The sequence below is a fragment of the Rhinopithecus bieti genome, unplaced genomic scaffold (assembly GCF_001698545.2).
Source record: "Rhinopithecus bieti isolate Rb0 unplaced genomic scaffold, ASM169854v2 scaffold_17882, whole genome shotgun sequence".
In the NCBI taxonomy this organism is placed as follows: domain Eukaryota; kingdom Metazoa; phylum Chordata; class Mammalia; order Primates; family Cercopithecidae; genus Rhinopithecus; species Rhinopithecus bieti.
In genome coordinates, this window is record NW_016809462.1 from 724,983 (window position 1) to 752,011 (window position 27,029).

Genomic DNA, 27,029 nt, shown 5'->3' on the forward strand with positions numbered 1-27,029 from the left:
TTGAGACGGAGTCTTGCTCTGCCACCCAGGCTGGAGTGCAGTGGCCGGATCTCAGCTCACTGCAAGCTCCGCCTCCCGGGTTTACGCCATTCTCCTGTCTCAGCCTCCCAAGTAGCTGGGACTACAGGCGCCCGCCTCGTCGCCCGGCTAGTTTTTAGTATTTTTAAGTAGAGACAGGGTTTCACCGTATTAGCCAGGATGGTCTCGATCTCCTGACCTCGTGATCCGCCCGTCTCGGCCTCCCAAAGTGCTGGGATTACAGGCTTGAGCCACCGCGCCCGGCCAATTAAATATATTTTTGAGGAGAGGATTTCTTTATGATTCTTATTTGTATACCCTGATTTTTTTGGAGTCCTCTAGGTTATTTCTCTTCTTGGGACTGGTATGGATTTTTGTTTGCGAGGGGAAGCAGTTGATAGTGGTGATGATGGTATTTGTTTTTTTCCTGAGTTGATTTATCTGTAAGAATTGCATAGTGTATATTTATAAATTTTTTGAAGTATTAACCAGAGAAGGATTAGATACTCGTGATGGTGTTTTTTTTTTGAGACGGAGTCTCGCTCTGTCGCCCAGGCTGGAGTGCAGTTTCATGATCTCGGCTCACTGCAGGCTCCGCCTCCCAGGTTCACGCCATTCTCCTGCTTCAGCCTCCAGAGTAACTCGGACTACAAGTGCCCGTCACCACACCTGGCTGATTTTTTGTATTTTTAGTAGAGACAGGGTTTATACACATTCAGAATACAGCATGGTTAGGAGTAGGATGCACATAGGGGAATTCAAGGGGAACCCACTCCAAGATCCACATGTAGGACTCAGCACATCCAGACGCAGGTGCTCCTGTACCTTGTTGGTATCCACCTCTCCTCTCCTTCATTCAACTATGTTCATTCTCCTGGGATCAACAGGATGAACAGGATGGTCTTGATCTCCTGACTTTGTAATCTGCCCGCCTCGCCCTCCCACAGTGCTGGGATTACAGGCGTGAGCCACCGCGCCTGGCCTGATACTCTTGATGACTGAGTACAGTGTGGCACTTTAAATTCCAGTGCTCCAGTGCTTATATAGGTTTCTATTCTCAATTTGTTACCACCTTTTTGCAGCTTGATCTACTGTCAACAGAATTAATAGCTGAGAAAGCTTTTTTGTGTGTGCATACCCAACAAGTCCTTCCTCGGATGTGGTCTCTTTTTTTTTTTGAGACAGAGTCTCACTCTGTCTCCCAGGTTGGAGTGCAGTGGTATGATCTTGGCTCACTGCAACCTCCACCTCCTGGGTTCAAGTGATTCTCTTGCCTCAGCCTCCTGAGTAGCTGGGATTACAGGCGTGCACCACCATGCCCGGCTAATTTTTATATTTTCAGTAGAGATGGAGTTTCAGCATGTTGGTCAAGCGGTCTCGAACTCCTCACCTTGTGATCCACCTGCCTCAGCCTCCCAAAGTGCTGAGATTACAGCCACCACGCCCGGCCCGGATGTGATTTTTTAAGAACCATTGTTCTACTCTTTTGGTCTTGTAGAGGGTTCAAAGTGCCTTCTATTGTGAAAGATAAGATGCATAATGACCAGACATAAATCATGGTGTGCTGCTAGAAGATAAATCCTATTAATAGAAAAATACTATTTCCTTTTCCATGGCTTTAGATATTCCTAATGTAGTTAAAGTCTTACAGGTTGAGGGCCAACTTCAGTGTTGCTAATTTCGGGAATTCCTGATCCACAGAAAAAAGAATTGCGAGACCTCCTGAGTAGAGTCAATTTAGTTTAATATGGGAAACAGGATTGGGAGAAAAGTAGAAGTTATTGGTCTCATGTAACAATTTTTTTTTTTTTTTTTTTTTTTAAATGATAGAGTCTCCTTCTGTTGCCCAGGCTGGAGTGTAGTGGCGCGATCTCAGCTCACTGCAGCCTCCACCTCCCAAGTTCAAGCTATTTTCGTGCTTCAGCCACCCGAGTAGCTGGGATTACAGACATACGCCACCACACCTGGCCAATTTTTGTATTTTCAGTAGAGATGTGGCTTTACCCTGTTGGCCAGGCTGTTCTCAAACTCCTGGCCTCAAGTGATCACCTCGGTCTCCCAAAGTGACCCTGCCGACAGATTCTTGAATAATTCCCCTGCTCTTTGTTTACTCATGAAAGGAAATCAAGCAGAAGCACAGATCCTGCTACCCTAGACAACTATAACAAATTACATTACCCAGTACCTGTGTCACGAAGTTGAAGTGATGTATGCATCTCTTAAAGCTCTCATACTAGGTAGTATTGTTTCCATTTTATTATACCGGAGGAAAGTGAAACTGACGCTCAGTTAGGTTAAATGACTTGACCAGAGTCATATCTGTGGATGCCAGAGCCATGTTTGGACTGTGGCCCCAGGTCGGTATTCTGTTTTTAGCACATGCACAGAGAAAATATTGGAGAAACATACAGAAAGACAAAAACTTAAATTATTAGTACTACGCTGTATAAGAAATACAACTTTCTACTTTAAAAAATTTTGTTTTAAGATATACATGGATACCTACCTAATGTGTAGATGCAAATTCATTTTCTCCCTCAGATTCTCGACTTAGCTGGAAAAAATGAGTATTAAGTGTTCATTCTAGAAAAGTAGGGTAATTTTTAGGAAATGAAATGTCTGTGTTATGTCCTTTTAGCACTTTGGTGTCAAATGCAATGGAAATAAATTGTTTTGGAACTTTTAGAGATGTTGCTTCTTAGAATTTGTCCCTCTGGCTGGATAAAATTAATCTGAGAACAACAATTTCAGTTTTTGATTTAAAGCTGATAGGAGCATTTCTAAGTGTTTTAACCTATGAGAGCTTCATTGTACCCCCACACACCACACCCCAGTTCTTTTCTACCTCTCCTAAGGTGCCCCAGGATCATCACACATTTGAGATGATGTGCACTCTGAATGTGAACTTGGTAAGAATCCAAAGAATTGGCTTTTCAAGAACCAGTGAGGTAAAAACCACCAGGCTGCCTCTCAGCAAGTCCTCAGGAGTGGCAGTTGACTTTAACATCCATGTGCTTTTGTGCTGTATGTCCGCAACCCCCAGACTGTGGACTGGTACTAGTCTGTGGCAGCACTGCAGGAGGTGAATGTAGGAGTAGGGGGCAGCAGCATTACCTCCTGAGCTCTACCTCCTGTGAGATCGGTGGCAGCATTAGATTCTCATGGGAGCGTGAACTCTATTGTGAACTGCACATGAAAGGGATCTAGGTTGCACACTCCTTATGAGAATATAAGTAATGTCTAATGACCTGAGGTAGAACAGTTTCATCCCAAAATCATCCCCTGCCCCCCTGCCAGCAACCCCAGGTCCGTGGAAAAACTGTCTTCTGCGAAACCAATCCCTAGCTCCAAAAAGGTTGGGGACTGCCGCTGTGTGTGGCAGATCCTTGAACGTGAAGTACAGTTCTCCTAACAGAATTTTTCTTACTTGTTCTGATCAGTTTTGTAGTAAGAGTTTCCTTTACAAGCAATGGATGCTACACTGATTTTCTCTTTTGCAATGGGAAACTGGAGACCATGTTTGTTAGAATGGTACATAGCAGTGAAGAGTGTAGGCTGTGAGTTTAATGGGGCTTGCAGATCCTTGGTTAGTAACTTTTTTTGAGATAGGGTCTTGCTCTGTTTCCCAGGCTGGAATGCAGTGGTGCAGTCATGGCTCACTGCAGCGTTGACCTCCTGGCCTCAAGTGATCTTTTCACCTCAGCCTCCCAGGTACCTGGGACTTCAGGCTTGTACTGCCATGCCTGGATGATATTTTAATTTTTTTGTTTGTTTTGTAGAGACGAGTCTCACTGTATTTCCTAAGCCCGTGTCAAACTCCTGGGCTCAAGCAGTCCTCCCACCTCGGCCTCCCGAAGTGTTGGGATTATAGGTGTGAGTTGCTGTGCCCAGCCATAACTTACTTTTTTTTTTTTTTTGAGACGGAGTTTCGCTCTTGTTGCCCAGGCCGGAGTGCAATGGTGCAATCTCGGCTCACTGCAACCTCCGCCTCCTGGGTTCAAGCAATTCTCCTGCCTCAGCCTCCCAAGTAGCTGGGATTACAGACATGTACCACCACCCCAGCTAATTTTGTATTTTTAGTAGAGATGGGGTTTCTCCATGTTGGTCAGGCTGGTCTGGAACTCCTGACCTCAGGTGATCTTCCTGCCTCGGCCTTCCAGAGTGCTGGGATTACAGTCATGAGCCACCACGCCCAGCAAGCCTGGTCTCTACTAAAGATACAAAAATTAGCTGGGCGTGGTGGCAGGTGCCTGTAATCCCAGCTACTTGGGAGACTGAAGCAGGAAAATCACTTGAACCCAGGAGGCAGAGGTTGCAGTGAGCTGAGATCACACCACGCCAGCCTGGACAACAGAGCAAGACTGCGTCTCAAAAAACTAAAAATAAATAAAAATAAAATTGTGCTTTGCTGGCCGCGGTGGCTCACATCTGTAATCCCAGCACTTTGGGAGGCCGAGGCTGGCAGATCACAATGTCAAGAGATCAAGACCATCCTCTCCAACAAGGTGAAACCCTGTCTCTATTAAAAATACAAAAAGTTAGCTGGGCGTGGTGGCACACACCCGTAGTCCCAGCTACTCGGGAGGCTGAGACAGGAGAATCACTTGAACCTGGGAGGCAGATGTTGCAGTGAGCTGAGATCACGCCACTGCACTCTAGCCTGGCGATGGAGTGAGACTCTGTCTCAAAAAAAAAGAAAAGAAAAAAAAAAGTAGCTTTTAACATAAAGGAAAAGTTCCTGAGGATATGTGATATTTTAGTGTGTATTCTGAAAGCATGGCTTAATGTTATTCATTTTAAACCCTTAAACAAAGAAAAATATCCTTTGCTCTTCTCTTTTAGGAAATTCACACAAACGAAAAGGAAGTAACAGAGAAGGAAGTAACTCTTCACTTGTTGCCAGGTAACTGTCATGTTAGCATAGTAACTCCTATACAAGGCAAAGCCGATGATAAATTACATCATCCCTAGCCTTGCTATATTTAAACTCCTTTGTTTTCATCCTCCCACATATAACAGTAATGAATTGAACAAACATATCAAGGTTTTTAGTTCAGTAACTACACACCTGGATCTGAGTGTTACAACATCTGCAAAGAATTTTCTTGTTTCCTTTTCCCCAAGCTGATGAAAATAAACCTGGGATATTCTCACTGCTTTCACAATCTAATGAGGCCTTTTTCAGGCCATTTTAATATGGCCTCTTCTAGTATGCTGATCCCCAATCTGTAGGAAATTGAGGAAAACAATTCAACTGCCATGGCCTCCCAAGGCAACCATTGGTGGGTGACTTTACCTGTTGGTCCATACCCACTTGTGCATGTGAGCATGTGTACTGGGGATGCTGGGGTTTACCAGCCCTGGGGCTGCCAGCACTTCACCCTGCAGTCATTGTGAAGGAGCCTGGATTGGTTGAATATTTTTGAGATAGAGGACAGTGACTTTAGCTTAAGTTAGGTTTTAATCATTTCCATGTTCAGGAATAGAAACTACTTGGTGGTGTATCCTCTCCATATATGGGATATTCTGTGATCCATGTATTTAATTCTTTTTCTACTTTCTTTTCCTAATTCAAAATAGCTTTTCAAAATAAGCTTTTTTAGGTACATTTCCCCAAAACAATACAGGTTTTATTCTGCTGCTTTTTATTTTATTCCAGTTTATTGAGGGGATATAAATCTGTGCAAGTTTCTGACTGATCTACCTTATTTGCTAAAAGAATTCTGTAACTTTTTTTGATGTTTTTAAATGTCAAAGACTTTTTTTCTATAATGATTACTTAAACCGTATCTCCTCTTGTTTTGTCTCTTCTTGGGGTTATAGATTTGGAAATTTTATTTTTAGCTTAGCATTATGCATATTCTCCCCTCTCCTGAATTACTTCACAGTCTCATCTAGGTGTAGGTGTGCAGTGATGAGTTCAGAGTTAACTTCTCTGAGTCTAGTTTCGTAAACTAGACAAAGATCATTTCTAGCTCCCAACTCTTATGCTTCTAGACTCTGTGATCTGGTATAAACCAGCTGATTATGGCACAGCATGCTATGTTTGCAGAGGGCCTCACCAGGAATGTTGTATTAGCTAGTGCATGCTAATTTCTGGTCTCTAGTACATGAGCATGAGATGGGGCTGGCCTGGTCTTGGGGAGAGCCTCACCATTAAAAGGTGTTTCACGTTGGGAGTTGAAAGCACAGGAAACCTTGCTCACATGTCTTCTCCCATGGACTTGGCAGAGACACTTTTTCTGGGACTATTTTAAACCCTAATGAGGCCCTGTCTTCATTATTTCCTTCAAACTGTGATCTCTCGAGAGGCTGACCTAGTGACTGAGCCATCTTCCGGTGTTTCCTTAGTGTTTCAGCCTGAGGTAATTAACCCCTTGAAAGATGAGGGAACAGCACCATAATATATGTCCCTTCTGAGTGTCTGAAACTGTTCGTTTTCATTTGGAAAGATAGACTAAATAAATTTTGAGCCAAAAAGGAAATTTAAAGACCTTGAAGGAGCTATCAAGAGGGAGATTCCAAGGAGAAGATGGTTGTCTGTTGCGTGAGAAGAAAAATCTTTAGGTTTTTTGTTGTTGTTGTTGTTGCAAAACATTTATACTTAGTTTTTCATTTCCCCCATAGTCTTCTCTTTGGCTCCTCTGCTTCCAGGTGGCAGAGAATACTGACCTATTCCCTAATCCTCATCTTTTTAACTGCAAGGAGGGATACTTTCTGTCTCCAGGGACTGCAGTTTCTCATATCAGCTGGGTGCTGCAGATGGAGCAGGAGAGGTGACGCATTGAAAGGAAATACGCTTAACTAAGAAAGAGAGGAAACACGTTTTTTCCCCACAAACCTTTGACCTCTGTTTTCCTCCCAGCGTGGAGCCAGAACAAGGGTGGTCATGCTGTGGAAGGCTGCAGCACCTCTTGGATCTATGGAAGCTGCCTGGAAGCCCCATGGCCAGGAAGGCACTGCCAGTCTCTCTCAGCACTTCCAGTATTAGAAGCTGCCCCCTTTCACAGGAAAATGGGCTTGGGATCTGCGTTTTTTAGGGCAGACTAGGGCAAGGCCATCTGTGTTCACTTAGGGTATTGCTTCTATAGAACATCTGCTTGGGTCAAAGTAATGAAAACACTAAGATTTCTGCATGAAAGTGCAGCTCAGATCATTAGTACCTATTTGGACATTTCCATTATTCCCAGTGAGAAGACAGAAATGTCCTGCATGGAGGTGTATCTGAGCCATTTCAATTTCACTTCTTGGTGGTTTCCACTCTGCCTCATCTTCTCTCCTATGTTTTTGAAGCTCCTGCCATGCTGAAAAGTGTAAAGTTCTGAAGCCCCGTGTTGTATTGTATGTTTGTCCATATGTAAAAAGGGCTGGAAAGCCTTCAGTGTTTACATATTGTGTGTTCCCTGAGAACTCTTAAGGAGGACCTGTTTTGGATTCCATCAGGTGAACAGCTGCTTTGTGAAGCCAGCACAGTACTGAAGTATGTCCAGGAAGATTCCTGTCAGCATGGCGTCTATGGGAGGCTTGTCTGCACAGACTTCAAGATTGCCTTCTTGGGTGATGATGAATCTGCATTGGATAATGATGTATGTATGGGCTGCATTTGGCAGAGTTTGCAAGCAATAGTGCAGTTGTGGTTCTGTTGTCTTTTTCTCCCAGCTTCTCAATTACTCTACCCCCTAACACACGTAAACACAAAGGACAGAAATCCTGCATGTATGAACTGCATCTGGTGAAGTTTGCGGGGAATAGTACAGTTGTAGCTCTGTTGTCTTTTTTCCCCCTAGCTACTCAGTTGCTCCACTTCCCACCATCCACACCCTCCCCACTGCCCCACATAAATAAACACAAAGGACAGAGTCCTCCTCATCACTGGCCTACTCTCTGTCTTTCAGGATCTCCTTTCAATGGCAGGACCGTTTAGAAATTTCTCACCTGTGCCTCATATCATACTGGCTTGCTTTTGACCTCATGTGTTGACACTGTCAATTTTTAATTTTCTTCTGTGTTTCAGTGCAATGTATACCACTCACTGGAATAACATCTTCCAAATATACTAGTTCCCCACGTTTTCTCTATACTAAGCTCTTCCTTAAACCTAGGAACTGAGTCAGTAATGAAACCGATGGTGAATGCAGCCTTTGAATTTAGGTTCACTCTGTTTTTGTTGTGTTTTTTAATTTTTTTTTTGAGACAGGGTCTCTGTCACTCAGGTTGGAGTGCAGTGGCGCAGTCGTGGCTCCAATAATCCTCCCACTTCAGTCTCCTGAGTAGCTAGGACCATAGGCGTGTGTCATCACGCCTGGCTAATTTTGTTATTTTTGGTAGAGGCAGGGTTATGCCATGTTGCCCGTGCTGGTCTCGAAGTTCTGAGCTCAAGAAATCCACCTGCTTTGGCCTCCCAAAGTGCTAGGATTACAGGCATGAGCCACCTTACCCGGCTCACCTTATGTTAAATCTGAACCTGTAGCAGTGGCCTTGTGAAATTTGTTACTACTCATGAAGAATGAGCAATTAAGTAAGGAGAGAACTGCCCATACCACTAGGAAAACACCATATGTTAGTGGAAACCCAGCCAAGGCACGTCCTGGCCCCAGTGTGCCGACTGTCCCAGATCACCCTTGGTTTTTAAAAAGCAGCACCAGTGCTGCCTCTTCCATCTGACCTTGGGCTTGGTTCATAGTCCTGTACAAAGAGCATTCACCAGAAACTTGAATCTCTTGTTCTTCCTGAGGCTGACTTCAGGTAGCTCTGTCAATCCCCTATTCACATTTGTGTGGAGAAATGTTAACCTGTACATGACTTCCCCACACTTCTCAAAGTGATTGTGTGTGGCATGGTGGGTTTGTCTAGGAGGAGCCCAGAAATGGCATGTTCTGGTCCAGGCGTGGTGGCTCTTGCCTATAATCTCAGCACTTTGGGAAGCTGAGGCAGGTGGATTGCTTGAGCTCAGGAGTTCGAGACCAGCCTGGGCAATATGCCGAAATCATGTCTCTGAAAAAACACAAAAATTAGCTGAGAGAGGTGGAGTGTGCCTGTAGTCCCAGCTACTCAGGAGGCTGAGGTGCAAAGTTAACTTGAGCCCGAGAAGTGGAGATTACAGTGAGCCAAGATTGCCCCACTGCACTCTAGCCTAGCCTGAGTGACAGAGCTAAACCCTGTCTCAGAATGAATCTCAGGAGCTTTTCTCACACACTTCATTGTCCCTTTTTTAGGAATGTCGCTGCATTTCCCCATTTTTCTTAATATCCAGGTAGAGAATGGTGATTTACTCTGCCTATAAATGTCTAACAGTGTGCAGAGGAGTCACAGTTGTTTCCTTTTGAATCTTCTAGGAAACTCAATTTAAGAATAAGGTTGTAGGAGAAAATGACATTACACTCCACTGTGTTGATCAGATTTATGGAGGTAAGTATCTGTTTTCCCTTAGGGTGTTGGCAACCTTTGAGAATATAGCTGATAATGATGATAATATTTTTATGACCATTTATAATTAAAAAAAATTTTTTCACATATATCATCTTGTTTAAATCTGTTTTATAGATGCTAAAATTGAGATGTATAGTGGTTTATATAGGGTCACTTAGCTAGAGGAGCTTGGATTTGAACTTGGAACCTGTTCTTTCTAATACTTCACTTGATGCCATTATATGCTAGATGTTGATCAGACTTTTTGATATCAGAGTTAGCTGTGTAGGTTTTACTTTATAGGCTGCTGTGATTAAAAGGTCTGTTGTATTGCATTAGGATGTCTTTTCTGCTGACTAAACAAGCCTCTCCTGCCAAGCCTCTCTCTGTTCCACTTCTCTGTTTTTGTATTCGGGGCATCTTCAGAAATCGTTCAGTGATCATTTATGATGTTGTCAAGACTACTAGGTGCTGAGTGGGCCAAAATTCTAGGACAGTGAGGGGGTCTTAGGGAGGGGTCCTAGCTGTAAACCCAGGAATTGACTGTCATGAAAGCATGTCTCTAGTCATTTCCCTTTCATCTTTTATAAGATCAGCTTTCAGAGTGGGTTTTCTTTGGGCCATTGGATTCAGTTCTGCCAACAGTGGCCAGTCTGTTTGTTCTTGTGCTTACTCCAGAGGGCTGAAGCACCCTGACTGCTCTCAGAGAGCAAGGGCCCCTGCTGGAAGAGGTTGGGCTTCCTTTGGCAGTCACTTAAAAAGCAGGCAGCACATTTCCTCTCATTCTTGGGAAGTATCCCTAGAAATTGATCATCGACTTCGTTTCTTTAGCATTCACTTATTGCTGTGTAACATAATTTCCCTTCCTGATTTCATTGCTGATCTGCAGTGTTTGATGAGAAAAAGAAAACTCTCTTTGGACAACTGAAGAAATACCCTGAGAAGCTCATTATCCACTGCAAAGACCTTCGAGTGTTCCAGTTTTGTCTGAGGTACACAAAGGAAGAGGAAGTCAAAAGGGTAACTAGTTGCATGTGTTTTTAGGTTTTATTTCCCATCAGGTTTTCCCCACTAGCTCTAGTTTTTGCTTACGTTGCATGAAGGTTAAGGGGAGGCTTTCACTCTGTGAACTTGAAATTGGTTGTAATCCCATATTCTTTGATTAGAATGTGAAAGGTAATTTGATAAAGCATGCCTGTGTATCATCTTGGCACATGCTACCTTTAATACTTCAATTCATAATGTTATTATTCCTGGAGCCACTAAATGGTGGGAGGTGGTAAACCAGGTCAAGAGGCGGTAGGGGAAAATGAAGGAAGGATGAGACAGCTAAAAGTTATTCCTATTCTCCCACTTATGACAGTCTTTCCACAAGACAGCAGTGATGGAGAATTCCAACTTCTATGAGTAAATGAGTTTACCTGTGGGAGGTAGTGGTTGTACATGGAAAGGAGGAAGTATACAGGTCAGATGAGCAAAGCCAAATAATCAGATACGCTTTTGGAGACTAAGTAAACTTAATCTCCTGGTTGCCACAGCAAGTTGAGATATGCAACTGGGTGAACTCAGAAAGTAGTTGTATCAATTTGATATTTGTTGTAATTTCTAAGGTTGTTTTTTTTTTTGAGACTGAGTCTCACTCTATCACCCAGGCTGAAGTGCAGTGGTATCCAAGATTTCTCTTATTAAGATATTGATCTCAGACTTTTCCCTCTGATGGTATAAATACATCAGGGGAAACCTAGCAGGAGGCCTGTTCATGTATATTGTCTTGGCTACAGTGAGTTTGCACACTTAGTGGTAACTCCTTAATTTTCTTTAAGAGAGTGTGGTAGTTCAGTTAGAATAATAAACATGACTGGTATCTATTCTGAGCAAGAAAAGAATAGTATAGATACAGAACATTTCCTGAGAAGACAGAAACTTCAGTTTGAACAATGGTTTTAGTCACTTTTCCAAATATACTTTAGTTTCACGTGGTAGACAAACAGAAAGTGTGATAGATTGATTTCTTTCCCTTATCTTCCATAAGAAGGTCCTAAAGTCCTCAACAATGGATCAGAACAGCTGTGTCTTGGTTATCATCCGATATCAGTTGACATGTCAGAGTTTTGGAGTATCTGACTTAATGTGGCACTTACCTTTTTTAGCACTTTGTTTTTGAGAAATTAGACTATGTTTTAAAATTTTCCCTAGAAATTAAGAGTTCTTAGAAAACCTGACAAACTGGGCTGGGCCACGGTGGCCAATGCTTGCAATCCCAGCACTTTGGGATGCCAAGGTGGGTGGATCACCTGAGGTCGGGTGTTCGAGACCAGCCTGACCAACATGGCGAAACCCTGTCTCTACTAAAAATACAAAAAACTAGCCGGCATGGTAGCACATGCCTGTATTTGCAGCTACTCAAGAGGCTGAGGTAGAAGAATCGCTTGAACCCAGGAGGCGGAGGTTGCAATAAGCAACAAGAGTGAAACTCTGTCTCAAAAATAATAACAACAGTAATAGGCCAGGCAGGGTGGTTCACGCCTGTAATTCCAGCACTTTGGTAGGCTGAGGCAGGTAGATCAGTTGAGGTCAGGAGTTTGAGACCAGCCTGGCCAACATGGTGAAACCCCGTCTCTACTAAAAATACAAAGATTAGTTGGGCATGATGATGCAGACCTGTAATCCCAGCTACTCTGGAGGCTGAGGCAGGAGAATCACTTGAACCCAGGAGGCGGAGGTTGCAATGAGCAACAAGAGTGAAACTCTGTCTCAAAAAAAAATATAATAATAATAATAATAGGCCAGGCATGGTGGTTCATGCCTGTAATTCCAGCACTTTGGGAGGCTGAGGCAGGTAGATCACTTGAGGTCAGGAGTTCGAGACCAGCCTGGCCAACATGGCGAAACCCCATCTCTAAAAATACAACCCCGTCTCTACTAAAAATACAAAGATTAGTTGGGCATGATGATGCAGACCTGTAATCCCAGCTACTCTGGAGGCTGAGGCAGGAGAATCGCTTGAACCCAGGAGGCGTAGGTTGCAGTGAGCCAAGATTGTGCCACTGCACTCCAGCCTGGGCATCAGAGTGAGACTCTGTCTCAGAAAAATGAAAAAAATAAATAATAAAAATTTTTTAAAAAGAAAGAAAACCTGACAAAATGGTAGCGTCCTGTTGATTTGGCATTATTCCAAAAACTAACGTCATAGATACAGAGTTCAAATGAGAGTTAATGTGTGGTCCATTGGAACCCCTTTGGCATGACTGAGAACCTAGACACCTTGACTCTTGTCTCTTAGTGTTTATCTGTCAAAAGCATAACTATATCCATTGTTCGATTTTTTTTTTAGATTGTCAGTGGCATAATTCATCATACCCAGGCTCCTAAACTGCTTAAACGATTGTTTCTGTTTTCCTATGCGACTGCTGCACAAAACAATACAGGTAAATATCTTCTGGGTTCTAATTTGAGGGTAAGCAGAAGCCTTCTAATTCCCACCTGAAGCCAGTGGGGGAAAACCCATCTATGGGTTGTTTTGTTTTTTCCTGTCTCCTCTACCAGTTGGTCACCCCTTGCTTGAGTGATTTATTCAGATATCTACATTTTCTTTCCTGTGATTTTCTTTTTCTTTTTTTTTCTTTTAAAGATGGAGTCTTGCTTTGTAGCCTAGGCTGGAGTGCAATGGCGTGATTTCAGCCCACTGCAATCTCCATCTCCCGGGTTCAAGCAGTTCTTATGCCTCAGCCTCCTGAATAACTGGGATTACAGACGCCCACCACCATGACTGACTAATTTTTATATTTTTAGTAGAGATGGGGTGTCTCCATGTTGGCTGGGCTGGTTCCAAACTCCTGACCTCAAACCTCAAAACAAAGGTTTACCTTCTTTTAGGTTTGTCTGCTTGCTTTTTGCAAGGGATTGTTTGATTGGTTGCATCTTATGAAAGATTAGATCAAGGTCTGGGTACAGTGGCTCACGCCTGTAATCCCAGCCCTTTGGGAAACTGAGGTGGGTGGATCATGAGGTCAGGAGATGAAGACCATCCTGGCCAACATGATGAAACCCTGTCTCTACTAAAAATACAAAAATCAACTGGGCATGGTGGCGTGCACTTGTAATCCCAGCTACTTGAGAGACTGAGGCAGGAGAATCGCTTGAACCTGGGAGATGGAGGTTGCAGTGTGCCAAGATTGTACCGCTGCACTCCAGCCTGGCAATAGAACGAGACTCTGTCTCAAAAAAAAAAAGAAAAATAAGATCAATATATTATAACTAGGAATATGAGACTATAGGGAAACAAAATTGAGAAACGTTTAAAATAACCATGTTTGTCCCTGGGTTCTTTTTTCTATTTAAATATACTTGATTTTATTTCATGAGACTATAGAGAATTTCTTGCATTCTAGGAAGTTTTGTTTTGTTTTTTTTTGTTTTTTTTGAGACGGAGTCTCGCTCTGTCGCCCAGGCTTGAGTGCAGTGGCCGGACCTCGGCTCACTGCAAGCTCTGCCTCCCGGGTTTACGCCATTCTCCTGCAGTGGCCGGACCTCGGCTCACTGCAAGCTCCGCCTCCCGGGTTTACGCCATTCTCCTGCCTCAGCCTTCCGAGTAGCTGGGACTACAGGCGTCCGCCACCTCGCCCGGCTAGTTTTTTGTATTTTTTAGTAGAGACGGGGTTTCACTGTGTTCGCCAGGATGGTCTCGATCTCCTGACCTTGTGATCCGCCCGTCTCGGCCTCCCAAAGTGCTGGGATTACAGGCTTGAGCCACCGCGCCCGGCCCGCATTCTAGGAAGTTTTTAAACAACCAGAGCATACTTTATAGCAAATATTTTAGGGAAAATGGGACAGTTATACATAAGAAAAGCACATCCAGCAACTAATTTAGTAAGACAAAACTTAAAGTTCCCAGTGTTTTTCATTCAGTTTGGTGAAAAACAGAGCAATCTTTTAAGAACAAAACTCTGGTCATCTGAATTAGCCATTAACAATGCCTGGCATTGGATGTGTTTTCACAGATGTCTGTTTTCTTCTTGTTCTTTCGCCTTAGTCTGTTCACTTGTTCTGTCCATTATTCTTTTTTTTTTTTTTCTGAGATGGAGTCTCCCACTGTCGCCCAGGCTGGAGTACAGTGGCATGATCTTGGCTCACTGCAACCTCTGCCTTATGGGTTCAAGCAGTTCTCCCACATCAGCCTCCCAAGGAGCTGGGATTACAAGAGCACACCACCACGCCCGGCTAATTTCTGTATTTTTAGTAGAGACAGGGTTTCACCTTGTTGGCCAGGATGGTCTTGAACTCCTTACCTCAGGTGATCCACCCGCCTCGGCCTCCCAAAGTGATGGGATTACAGGTTCAAGGACCCGTTCATTACTCCTTTTTTTTTCTCTGAGACAGGGTCTTGCTCTGTCGCCCAGGCTGGAGTGTGCTGGCATGATCTTGGCTCACTACAACCTCTGCCTCCCAGGTTCAAGCAATTCTCCTGCCTCAGCCTCCTGAGTAGCTGGGATTACAGGTGTGTGACACCACACCCAGCTAATTTTTTTGTATTTTTAGTAGAGATGGGGTTTCATCATGTTGGCCAGGCTGGTCTCGAACTCCTGACTTTGTAATCCTCCCGCCTTGGCCCCCCAAAGTGCTGGGATTACAGGTGTGAGCCACTTCGCCCAGCTCCTTCCATTACTCTTAACATGAAGTTGATGTTGAGTGATCCTGAGTCCTATGTACTTTTTGTCAGCGAAGTGGCAGTGTGTTTTTTGTTGTTGGGTTTGTTTTTTTTTTTTTTGAGACAAGTCTCACACTGTCACCCAGGCTGGAGTGCAGTGATGGGATCTCATCTCACTGCAACCTCTACCTCGCAGGTTCAAGTGATTCTCCTGCCTCAGCCTCCCGAGTAGCTAGGATTATAGGCACATGCCACTGCGCCTGGCTAATTTTTGTATTTTTGGTAGAGACAGGGTTTCACTATGTTGGCCAGGCTGGTTTCAAACTCCTGACCTCAAGTGATCTGCCTGCCTTGGCCTCCCAAAGTGCTGGGATTACAGGCATGAGCCACCGTGCCCAGCCTAGCAGTTTCTTTTAAAAGCACACTAGGCTTTGTCATAAGGCTTTCTGGAAGGCAGAGTTGCTTTGTCACTATCCGTTCTTTTAGTAAATATGTATTGACTGCTTGCTGTTAGCCAAGCTCTGTGGGTATATGGAGATAAACGGGACTAAATCCCTGCCCTCAAGAAGTGTAAAGTCAAGAAAAAAAAAAAAGAAGCGTAAAGTCATACAGGAGAGGAAGCTGAGTGATGTGTCCTCTGTGGAGGCACCCACCCTCTGGGGGTGGGTGGACTATCGGGGGAGAAGCCTGGGCCTTAGTAGATAGTGGAGCATCTGGTAGGCTTAAAGGAGTATTTTGGGCAGAGGGATTGGCGTGTACAGAGATGTAGCTATCTCAGAGAGCATGCTGCATTTTGGGAACTATGGTGATTTCATAGCAAAGGTATAGATAGGTTTTGGTGTCCATTTGACCTGTGTTCAAATCCTGGCCTTGCTGCTTTCTGGCTGTGTGATCCTGTTGATGACACTTAACTCTGTTAAAATAAGAAAATATTTTAAAATGCTTTATTTTAAAAATAGCAGCATTAAGTCTTGTGAGAACTATAAATTGTTAATGGATGGCACATAAGGTGCAGTCATTAATTGGAAGTTAATTGAGAGTAAAACTGCATATTATTGAGGACGGATTATGCTCAGAGAATTACACTGACATAAAATACACTTCCCAGTAGTTTTAGGTTGAACATAAAATTTGTCCCTTAATTCATTAAGTTTATCTTTGTGAATGACAGATTTTTACTGTAGCTGTGTATACAAGTGCTGATTAACTGGGCGCTGACTTAGAATTTGTGGCAGTATGACATATACAAAGATGACTTATTGATTACTATAATTTATATAAACATTTATTGAGTGCACATTTGCAAAATCGTATTCTACTTTCAGGAATTCTGATTTTCCTTGTATCCTGATTTTTGTTCTGTACCCAGCATAGGACACTTTCTCAGCCTGCCAACGTATGTGGATCAGCATGCCAAAACCCTTACCTTGATCAACCTTGGCAGTTTCATTACCTTCTGGTGGCTTTTTGCGCCAGAGGCCCAGGATATGTATTAATAGCATCTTTCATTCTGATTTAATTCCACTCTTCTTCTACTTCCTTCCAGCCCTCATTTTTTTTGAGAAGTAAAGGTTATAACTCATAGATGCTAATTGACCAAATAGGTTTTTCATTGAATACGGGTTTGTAGACGTGGGTGCTTTGCAATTTGATGCCTTTAATTATTCCCTGGCTTCATAATTCACAAATGTGTTTTGGTTGGAAGGTCCTGAATGCTTATGACATGGCATTTTAGGGAAGGACTTGCCTGTATTGCCTAGAAGATGGCCTACTGTGGTAAATGGGAATGTGGTTACTACTTTATATCCATGGGGATTTTTTTTTTTTTTTTTTCTGGTGGGATTTGGAGGGGCAGGATTAGAACTTTACAGAAATTTCTTTTATAGTTTCCTGGGTTTGAATCCCGGTTCCATTACTACCTAGCTTTGTGACATAGGCAACTTACTTGACCTTTCTGTGCCTTATCTGTAAAATAGAGGAAATGATCATACCTGTGGTATTATCTATTCTATAGGGTTGTGAGGATTGAGTTAATAAAATGTAATATAGGCTGGGCACAGTGGCGCACGCCTGTAATCCCAGCACTTTGGGAGGGCCAGGTGGATGGATCATGAGGTCAGGAGTTCAAGACCAGCCCTACCAAAATGGTGAAACCCCGCCTCTATTAAAAATACAAAAATTAGCCAGGCCTGTTGGTCGGTGCCTGTAATACCAGCTACTCAGGGGGCTGAGGCAGGAGAATCACTTGAACCGGGGAGGCAGAGGTTGCAGTGAGCCGAGATCACGCCATTGTACTCCAGCCTGGGCAAAAGAGCGAGACTCCGTCTCAAAAAAAAAAAAAAAATGGTGTTATGTTCAGAACAGTACCTAGTACCTAGTAAGTGCTATATAAGCACTAACTATTATCATCATCATCATTATTCTTATTTTTACTATGATCTGGTTTTATTAAAAGGAGCTGGGGTAATTTTTGTAAACCCTTTGTTTTTCCCAGAAGGCTTGGTTTTTTAGATGTGCAAAGACTTGAACTGTTTGTGATAGAAGTTGTGTATATACTCAAGACTATTGTACATGTGTAAATACCCGGCAAGCAGTGCTGTGGCTTGGGAGAAGACCAAGGACAATCTGCAAGTCTGCAAGAGCAGTGCTCCAGGGCATTTTGTCCTAGTAGGTAGTGGCAGGGCTGGGTTGGGGATAGAAGTACGTGCCCAAAACCATGATTCAGCCCTTGGCTAGCAGGCCGTGATCCTCACCATGGCTATCATCTGTTTATGACCTTCAGGAACCAGTTGTCACACTAGACAAATCCTCTTACAAGCAGTGCATCTTCAAACTGAAGGAGGATTTACATTGAAGAGCCTGAGATACTATTCAAATTAGTTGGCCGTCTTATGCACACATTGGCAGGGCTAAAAATATTTTGTCACTTTAGCATTTGTGCCAAGCCTATATTTTAGTGCTTCACATGATCTTCTTGTGTTATATAAATTAACTCATGATCAGATGACTAGAAATGGAGCTATAAATTACTTTTCCAAGGAGTGGAACTCAGTTCCTACAATGTAAAAAGACTGAGCTGGCCAGGTGTGATGGCTCACTCCTGTAATCCCAGCACTTGGGGAGGCTGAGGCAGGTGGATCACTTGAGGTCAGGAGTTTGAGACCAACCTGGCCAACATGGTGAAACCCATCTCTACTAAAAATACAAAAATTAGCCATATGTGGTGGTACGTTCCTGTAGTCCCAGCTGCTCAGGAGGCTGAGGCAGGAGAATCACTTTAACCCAGGAGGAGGAGGTTGCAGTGAGCCAAGATGGCACCACTGGCCACTGCACTCCGGCAGGGGCAATAGAGCAAGACTCCATCTCAAAAAAAAAAAGAAAAAGACAGAGACTCAGTCATAATTTTGGATTAATGACAAAAAATGGAACAAGGTTGGGATTAAGCAATCAATTTATTCTGCTCAGATAAAAATGGGCTTAGTGGAGGAAACCAAAACCTAAGGAGGGACTGTCACATAATGAAAATACCAGTGCTTCATGGAAGGATTTTATTGTCTTTTACATTTTGTTCTCTTAGTCACTGATCCCAAGAACCATACCGTAATGTTTGACACACTTAAGGACTGGTGTTGGGAACTGGAACGGACCAAAGGCAACATGAAGTACAAAGCAGTGAGTGTCAACGAAGGCTATAAAGTCTGTGAGAGGTAAGCTTTCCATGCTGGGCACATGCTGTACAATTCACCCATTGAAAGTGTTCAGTGTTTTTTAGTATATTCACAGAGTTGTGCAGTCATTACCACAGTCAGTTTAGAACATTTTCATCATCCCAAAAAGGAACTCCATACCCACTGACTGTCACTCCCCATTTTCCCTGAATGCCTCTCTGTACCTCCCCAACCCTAGACAACCACTAATCTACTTTCTGTCACTATAGACTTGTCTATTGTGAACATTTCATATAAATGGAATCATATCATATGTGATCTTTTATGACTTGCTTCTTTTACTTAGCATGTTTTCGAAGTTTGTTTATTTTGCAGCTTGTATCAGAATTTCATTCTTTTTTTATTCCTAATATTCCATACTGTGGATATATTTAATTTATCCGTCTATTTGTTGATGGACAATTGGGTTATTTTCACTTTTTGCCTCTTTGAATAACGTTTTTTGGTTTTTTGTTTTTGTTTAAGACAGGGTCTCGCTCTGACACCCATGCTGCATCATGCTGGAGTGCTGTGGTGCCATTTCAGCTCGCTGGAACCTCTGCCTCCGCTCAAGTGATTCTCCCACCTCAGCCTCCTGAGTAGCTGGGACCATAGGCGTGCACCACCATGCCTGTCTAATTTTTCTATTTATTGTAGAGATGGGGTTTCACCAGGTTCCCCAGGCTGGTTTTGAACTCCTGGGCTCAAGCAATCCTCTTACCTCGGCCTCCCAAACTTCTAGACTTACAGGCATGAGCCATCGTGCCTGGCCATGAATGATATTAATATGAACATTCAATTACAAATTTTTGTGTAGATGTATGTTTTTATTTTTCTTGATCGTGTGGAAATTTGTGTTTACCCTTTTGAGGAACTTACAGACTTTTTCACAGAGATGGTGCCATTTTACATTCCTACCAACAGTGTATGAGAGTTTATTTCTCCACATCAGTACTAGCTTTTTATTACGTACTTATTTATTTATTCATTTTAAGACAGGGTCTCTCTCTGTCCCCCAGGCTGGAGTACAGTGGCGTGATCACAGCTCACTGCAGCCTCTACCTCCTGGTATCAAATGATCCTTGCACTTCAGCCCCCTGAGTATCTGGGACTACAGGTGTGCACTACTAAACCCGGGCTAATTTTTGTATTTTTTGCAGAGACTGGGATCTCGATATGTTGTCCAGGCTGGTCTCAAACTCCTGGACTCAAACCATCCTCCCACCTCAGGCTCCCAAAGTGCTGGGATTACAGGCATGAGCTACTATGCCCAGCCATTCTAGGTTTTTAAAGAAAATCTTAAAGTGTCTCTTAAATACTCAAAAATGAATTTGTATATTTGTATCTTTTTATTGTTGTTGCCATTATTGTATCTCTAAGTGTAAAACTTTAAAAAAGCATGTCTGAATTTATATTGTATATTTTCTTCCCTGTTTTTTTTTTGAGATGGAGTCTCGTTCTGTCACCCAGGCTGGAATGCAGTGGTGCGATCTCGGCTCCCTGCAAGCTCTGCCACCCGGGTTCACGCCATTCTCCTGCCTCAGCCTCCTGAGTAACTGGGACTACAGGCGCCCGCCACCACGCCCGGCTACTTTTTTGTATTTTTAGTAGAGACGGGGTTTCACCGTGGTCTCGATCTCCTGATCTTGTGATCCACCCACCTCGGCCTCCCAAAGTGTCGAGATGACAGGCGTGAGCCACCGTGCCCTGCCTTTTTTTGTTTGTTTGTTTGTTTGTTTTTCGGAGATGGAGTCTTGCTCTGTTGCCCAGGCTGGGGTGCAGTGGCGCAATCTCAGCCCACTGCAAGCTCTGTTTCCCGGGTTCACGCCATTCTCCTGCCTCAGCCTTCTGAGTAGCTGGGACTACAGGCGCCTGCCACCACACCTGGCTAATTTTTTGTATTTTTGGTAGAGACAGGTTTTCACCCTATTAGCCAGGATGGTCTCGATCTCCTGACCTCGTGATCCACCCTCCTCGGCCTCCCAAAGTGCCAGGATTACAGGCGTGAGCCATTGCACCCGGCCTTTTTCTTCCCTTTTATTGAGCACTTCTTTTATTCATTCAACAAAAATTTTTGAGTGCCTACCACGTGCTTGGCAGTGTCCTAGCTATTAGAGATGGCAGCGATCAACAGGGCATCTGAAAACCTCTGCCCTCCTGGAGCTATCATTCTGGAGGGAGGAAGATGATGGTAGAATAAAGAAGTAATTATAACATGTTAAAAGATAAGTGCTGTGGAGAAAAATAGATCCAGCACTTGGTTAGGGAGTGCTGGAGGTGATGATGGGAGGGTCAGTCGGGAAGGTTTTGCATGGTGGGAGTAAGGTTTTGCGTGGTAGCTTGTGAGCATAGGAAAGTGAAAGAAGTGAAAGGTTGAGTCAGAGGACACCCGAGGGAGGAGCATTCCAAGTGAAGGGAGGAATAAGGGCAAAGGCCTGTGTGAGGAACAGCAAGGCGCCCAGGGGTGGAAGAGGAGCAAGCAAAGGAGAGGAGTGGGAGATGATGGGTCCAGAGACATTGTTGTGAGGACAGTGAGAGGGAGGCTGAGCAGAGGCAGATATAATCTGACCTACTTTTTTTTTTTTTTTAAAGACTAGAGTCTCGCTCTGTCACCCAGGCTGAAGTGCAGTGGCACGATCTCGGCTCACCGCAACCTCTGCCTCCTGGGTTCAGGTGATTCTCCTGCCTCAGCCTCTTGAGTAGCTGGGATTACAGGCACTTGCCACCATGCCCTGTTAATTTTTGTATTTTTAGTAGAGACAGGGTTTCACCATGCTGGCCAGGCTGGTCTTGAACTCCTGACCTCAACTGATCTGCCTGCCTCGGCCTCCCAAAGTGCTGGGATTACACGTGTGAGCCACCGTGCCTGGCTGACCTACATTTTTAAAGCATGACTGTATAATCTGTTTTCAGAAGCTTGAATATTATCATTTTGGAACATACTCCCTAACACCCTATTAACAGATTCATACAACTTTGTATTTTTGTGGAGCTCTTTGTATCATGGTTCTGATAGGCCTCTTCAGTAATCAGTTTTGATTTTGATCATTCTCCATATTTACAAGGTTGCTGCCACTGGACCCCTCGCCGCAGCCCTGCAGTCCCTTCACAGTGTGAGCTGTGGTGACAGTGGGGAAGGGCCTGCCAGGGTCCTGACCCCCACCAAGGACCTCATTATCAGCCACACCCTGTTCTTTTCTCTTTCCCGGTTTTAAAGCTTGAAAGGATAGAGCTAGCTCTTGCTCAGAAAGAAGTTAGAAACCCCTGCTCCTAGGAGATAATAGTTTGTAATTAGATGTTGATACTAACATAAGTTCCCAGAATTGTTTTTTAAAAAAAATCCTGCCACATACTAATTAGTTGGCATTTGCATAGGTGTTAGCATGTTAGAAATATACAGGAAAAGCTCTGTGGTTTGTTTCCCCCTTGGACCACTGTAGTCTCTGCTCCATGGTGTCCCCCATCCTCTGGTGCCCCAGCATCCATTCTCCATGTCGCATGCCAAGCAGGCTACTCCACACGCCTCTCATGGCACTTGTCCCCAGCTTCAGTGGCTTCCTGCTGTTTTTGGTATAGAACAGAGCCCTCAACAAGCACTCTAAAGGCCCCTCATGGTTTGACTGCAGCTTTGTGTCCCACCCCTCTGGCCATACTGACCTCCCTGCCACAGGTCTTGCCCGCAGGCTCCTGTCTGGAAGTCCTTTTTTTGCTTCTAGCTGCACAAGTATAATTAACTCCACTTCAGTTGGATCTTACCCCAGCTACCGCTTTTTTTTTTTTTAAGACTGAGTCTCACTCTGTCACTCAGGCTGGAGTACAGTGGTATGATCTCAGCTCACTGCAACCTCTGCCTCCCAGGTTCAAGCGATTCTCCTGCCTCAGCCTCCCGAGTATCTGGGATTAGAGGCGTGTGCCACCATGCCCAGTTAATTTTTGTATTTTTAGTAGAGATGGGGTTTCACCATGTTGGCCAGGCTGGTCTTGAACTCCTGACCTCAAGTGATCTGCCCGCCTCAGCCTCCCAAAGTGCTGGGATTACAGGCTTGAGCCACTGTGCCCAGCCCCAGGTACCACTTTCGTTGCGAGCTTTCCCAAGACTAAGTCAGATGTCCTTCTGAGTTTTCATTGCTCTGTCTGCCCCTCTTCACAGCACTCCCTGCAATGGCAAGTTTGTTGTTATTTTGTATCATTTGGTTAATGTGAGTTTCTGCAGCCTACAGCTCTGTGAAGTTAAAGGATGCTGTTTTTGTGCATTGTTATATCCTCAGTACCCAGCACGGTGGTTGGCTTCTAAGAGGAGCTCAATAAATAGGAGAAAGAAGGGAAAGCCCTCTTTGTGTTTAAAGGGGGACCTGCAGTCAGTTTGGGTAAGAACAAGGAACTATCTACTTCACTTTCCCACAAGGTCAGAGCTGGCTAGTTCGGTGCTACAGGTGTCTTCTCTTTCTCATTCTTCTCCTAACCTTTCTCTCATCCCACTTCCCTGTAAACGCATAGGATGGTATGTGGCCTTGTGGAGTGTGTACCACACAGAGGGACCTAGGAAGTGTTGCAGGCACAGGAAGACATTGCTGTTCTGGGAGGTTGTGCCTGAGTAGATACACAACTTTCCATGAGTAAAGTCATCTTGTATTTGCAGGGACTGTTTACTTTGTGTTCTAAACTCATCTTAGTGACTGAAATGACTGCTTTCCAAGGAGGGAGGATTAATTGCTTTATCCAATGGGAATCTCACAGTGGGGACTCCGTGGAATCCACCTGGAATTAAGTAGTCAGGAGAGGACACCTTCCACACCCCTCACTGACTACAGGATTCTTCGTTTCTGTACAGCCTTCTCTGCTGGGTGATGGATGGGATATTTGCCAATACATTTTTTTTTGTTTGTTTGTTTGTTTTGGTGAAAGACTATCTGTAAGAAAACCAACCAGTGAACTAATAGTTTAAAATATTCAACCTCACTAGTTGGGGAAGACATGGAAATTTTTTTTAAACCATGGGGCCCCAGTCCAGCTTTGTAGCATGAGCCACTGAGGAAGGAGCTCAGGATCTGGTTTGAACAACTGCACAGGTGACTGTCCTGAAAAGGTTGAGAAACAGTGGCCTGTTTGTAAGTTACCATCTAGAGCAGTGCATCTCCGTTTAATGTGTATCTAATCACTGGAGGCTCCTGTCTAATATTCAAAATCTGACTCAGTGGGTTCAGGGAGGCTGGAGCGTCTGCAGTCCTCATCAGCTTCCAGGTCATGCTACTGAAACTATGAGTAGCAGGATCTTCTGGAACAACAGTGTTCATCCCAACTGCTTACCTGGACAGCTATTAAGCTTCTGATTTAATAGTTCTTGGATGGCCGGGCGCGGTGGCTCAAGCCTGTAATCCCAGCACTTTGGGAGGCTGAGACGGGCGGATCACGAGGTCAGCAGATCGAGACCATCCTGGCTAACACGGTGAAACCCCGTCTCTACTAAAATCCAAAAAACTAGCCGGGCGAGGTGGCAGGCGCCTGTAGTCCCAGCTACTTGGGAGGCTGAGGCAGGAGAATGGCGTGAACCCGGGAGGCGGAGCTTGCAGTGAGCTGAGATCTGTCCACTGCACTCCAGCCTGGGTGACAGAGCGAGACTCCGTCTCAAACAAAACAAAACAACAACAAAACAAAACAAAACAAAAATAGTTCTTGGATGGAGCTTGGGCATTGGTAATCTTTTAATCTTCCCACTTGATTTGAATGAGCAGTCTGTGTTTTAAGAGCAGTTGATCTATGGAGAGGTTTTTACTTCAGTGACTACACCTGAAAAAGGGATGCCTTACCAGTCACCCATTCAGGCAGACTTACAATAAATATTTCAGGAGTACTTCAGAACTTCAGAAGGCAAACATTCTTCACAGTTTTGATGGTTTGAAGTGTCTTAGTGACCAAACCTGGTTTTCCATCACAATCTTATTGGAACCTTTTTCTTCATTAAATTACTTTTAAGATTTCTTGGTTTTGGATTTTTTTTTTGAGACAAGGTCTCGCTGTGTCACCCAGGCTAGAGTGTAGTGGCATAATCTCTGCTCACTATAACCTCTGCCCCCTGGGCTCAAGTGATTCTCCCGCCTCAGTCTCCTTAGTAGCTGGGACCATAGGTGCCCGCCACTATGCCCGGCTCAATTTTTTGTATTTTATATGACTATAAAAAATTTATATCTATATTTTATTTATATTTGTATTTTATATTTTTAGTAGTAAGGGGGTTTTGCCGTGTTGCCTAGGCTGGTCTTGAACTCCTCAGCTCAGGTGATCCACATTCTGGGATTACAATGTGAGCTACCATGCATGCCCAGCCCAAGGTTTTTTTTTTTTTTTTTTGAGACAGAGTTTTGCTCTGTTGCCCAGGCTAGAGTGCAGTGGCACAATCTTGGCTCACTGCAACCTCCATCTCCTGGGTTCAAGCGATTCTTCTGCCTCAGCCTCTCAAATAGCTGGGATTACAGGCGCCCACCACCATGCCCGGCTAATTTTTGTATTTTTAGTAGAAACGAGGTTTCACCATCTTGGCCAGTCTGGTCACAAACTCCTCACCTCGTGATCCACCCACCTCAGCCTCCCAAAGTGCTGTGATTACAGGCGTGAGCCACCACGCCCAGCCCATGTTTTTTTAAATGCAAAATTTCAAGCAGTATAAAAGGAAAGAAGATATGATGAATTCCCATTTACTCTAAAGTACCCAGACTCAACCGTTATCAACTGATGGCCAATTTTGTTTTCTCTATACTCCCACCTCCTTCACCTTCTCTTGGATTATCTTGTTTTAATTTTTTAAAGACAGGGTCACCCAGGCTTAAGTGCAGTGGCACAGTGATGGCTCATTGCAGCCTTGAATTCCTGGAGGCTCAAGTGATCCTCCCAAGTAGCTGAGACTACAGGTATGTGCCACCATGTCCAGCTAATTTTTTTGTGTGTGTGTGGAGATGGGGTCTCACTATGTTGCCAAGGCTCGTCTCAAGCTCCTGGCCTCAAGCAGCCCTCCCACCTTGGCCCCCAAACTGTTGGGATTATAGGCGTGAGCCACCATGCCCAGCCAGGATTATTTTGAAATAAATTCCAAAGTTTGTGGCATTGCATTCACAAATATTTCAGTATATATTTCTAAGAATTAAGGACTCTTTATAAATATAACCATAAGACCATTATCACACCTTTCAAATGTCCCATTAATTTTTTAATATCCAGTTACTGTTCAGATTTTCCCCAGTGTCTTACAAGTTTTTTTTTTTTGAGACAGAGTCTTGCTCTGTTGCCCAGACTGGAGTGCAGTGGCACGATCTCAGCTCACTGTAAGCCACACCTCCCAGGTTCACACCATTTTCGTGCCTCAGCCTCCGGAGTAGCTGGGTCTACAGGCGCCTGCGGCCACCCCCAGCTAATTTTTTGTATTTTTAGTAGAGAGAGAGTTTCACCATGTTAGCCAGGATGGTCTCAATCTCCTGACCTCGTGATCTGCCTGCCTCGGCCTCCCAAAGTGCTAGATTACAGTTGTGAGCCACCGCATTTGGCCGTGTCTTACAGAGTTTTAAACCGTTTCTCTGTCATCTTTTTAATCTTTTTTAAAATTAATCAAGATTCATTGAGATTGGTAGGTTTGTTAAATTGCTTCATCTGTAGATTTTCTTTTTTTTTTTTTTTTTTTTTTTTTTTTGAGACGGAGTCTCGCTCTGTCGCCCAGGCTAGAGTGCAGTGGCCGGATCTCAGCTCACTGCAAGTTCCGCCTCCCGGGTTTAAGCCATTCTCCTGCCTCAGCCTCCCAAGTAGCTGGGACTACAGGCGCCGCCACCTCGCCCGGCTAGTTTTTTGTATTTGTTAGTAGAGACGGGGTTTCACCATGTTAGCCAGGATGGTCTCGATCTGCGGACCTCGTGATCCGCCCGTCTCGGCCTCCCAAAGTGCTGGGATTACAGGCTTGAGCCACCGCGCCCGGCCTCATCTGTAGATTTTCAAGCCATCATATTTTTCTTGCAATGTGTTGAAGAAACTTGACTGATAGTTTTCCACAGCTTGGGTTTTGATGATCACAGCCCCATGGTGATATTTATTTGTTGCTCCATCTCCTATGAACTGATCTACATCACACATGCAGCATGCATACAAATGCCATTGATTATTTTCCATTGTAACTTAACACCATAAGCACCTTACTTCTTGTGAGTCTTTATTTCAAGCTCTTTGGGGGAAAGATGCTTACAGATTCTTTTTTTTTTTTTTTTTTTTTT

General features: G+C 44.0%; 1 protein-coding gene across 1 annotated transcript in view; it reads left to right on the top strand.

The window, feature by feature from the left end:
• MTMR12 (myotubularin related protein 12) overlaps positions 1–27,029 on the top strand; it is an 86,775-nt gene that overhangs the window by 30,890 nt on the left and 28,856 nt on the right. Inside the window, exons 2-7 of the mRNA XM_017889464.1 lie at positions 4,861–4,921; positions 7,462–7,604; positions 9,354–9,426; positions 10,316–10,446; positions 12,761–12,854; positions 18,651–18,780. Coding sequence (XP_017744953.1) covers positions 4,861–4,921; positions 7,462–7,604; positions 9,354–9,426; positions 10,316–10,446; positions 12,761–12,854; positions 18,651–18,780 — 632 coding nt within the window. The remainder of the gene's footprint in view (positions 1–4,860; positions 4,922–7,461; positions 7,605–9,353; positions 9,427–10,315; positions 10,447–12,760; positions 12,855–18,650; positions 18,781–27,029) is intronic.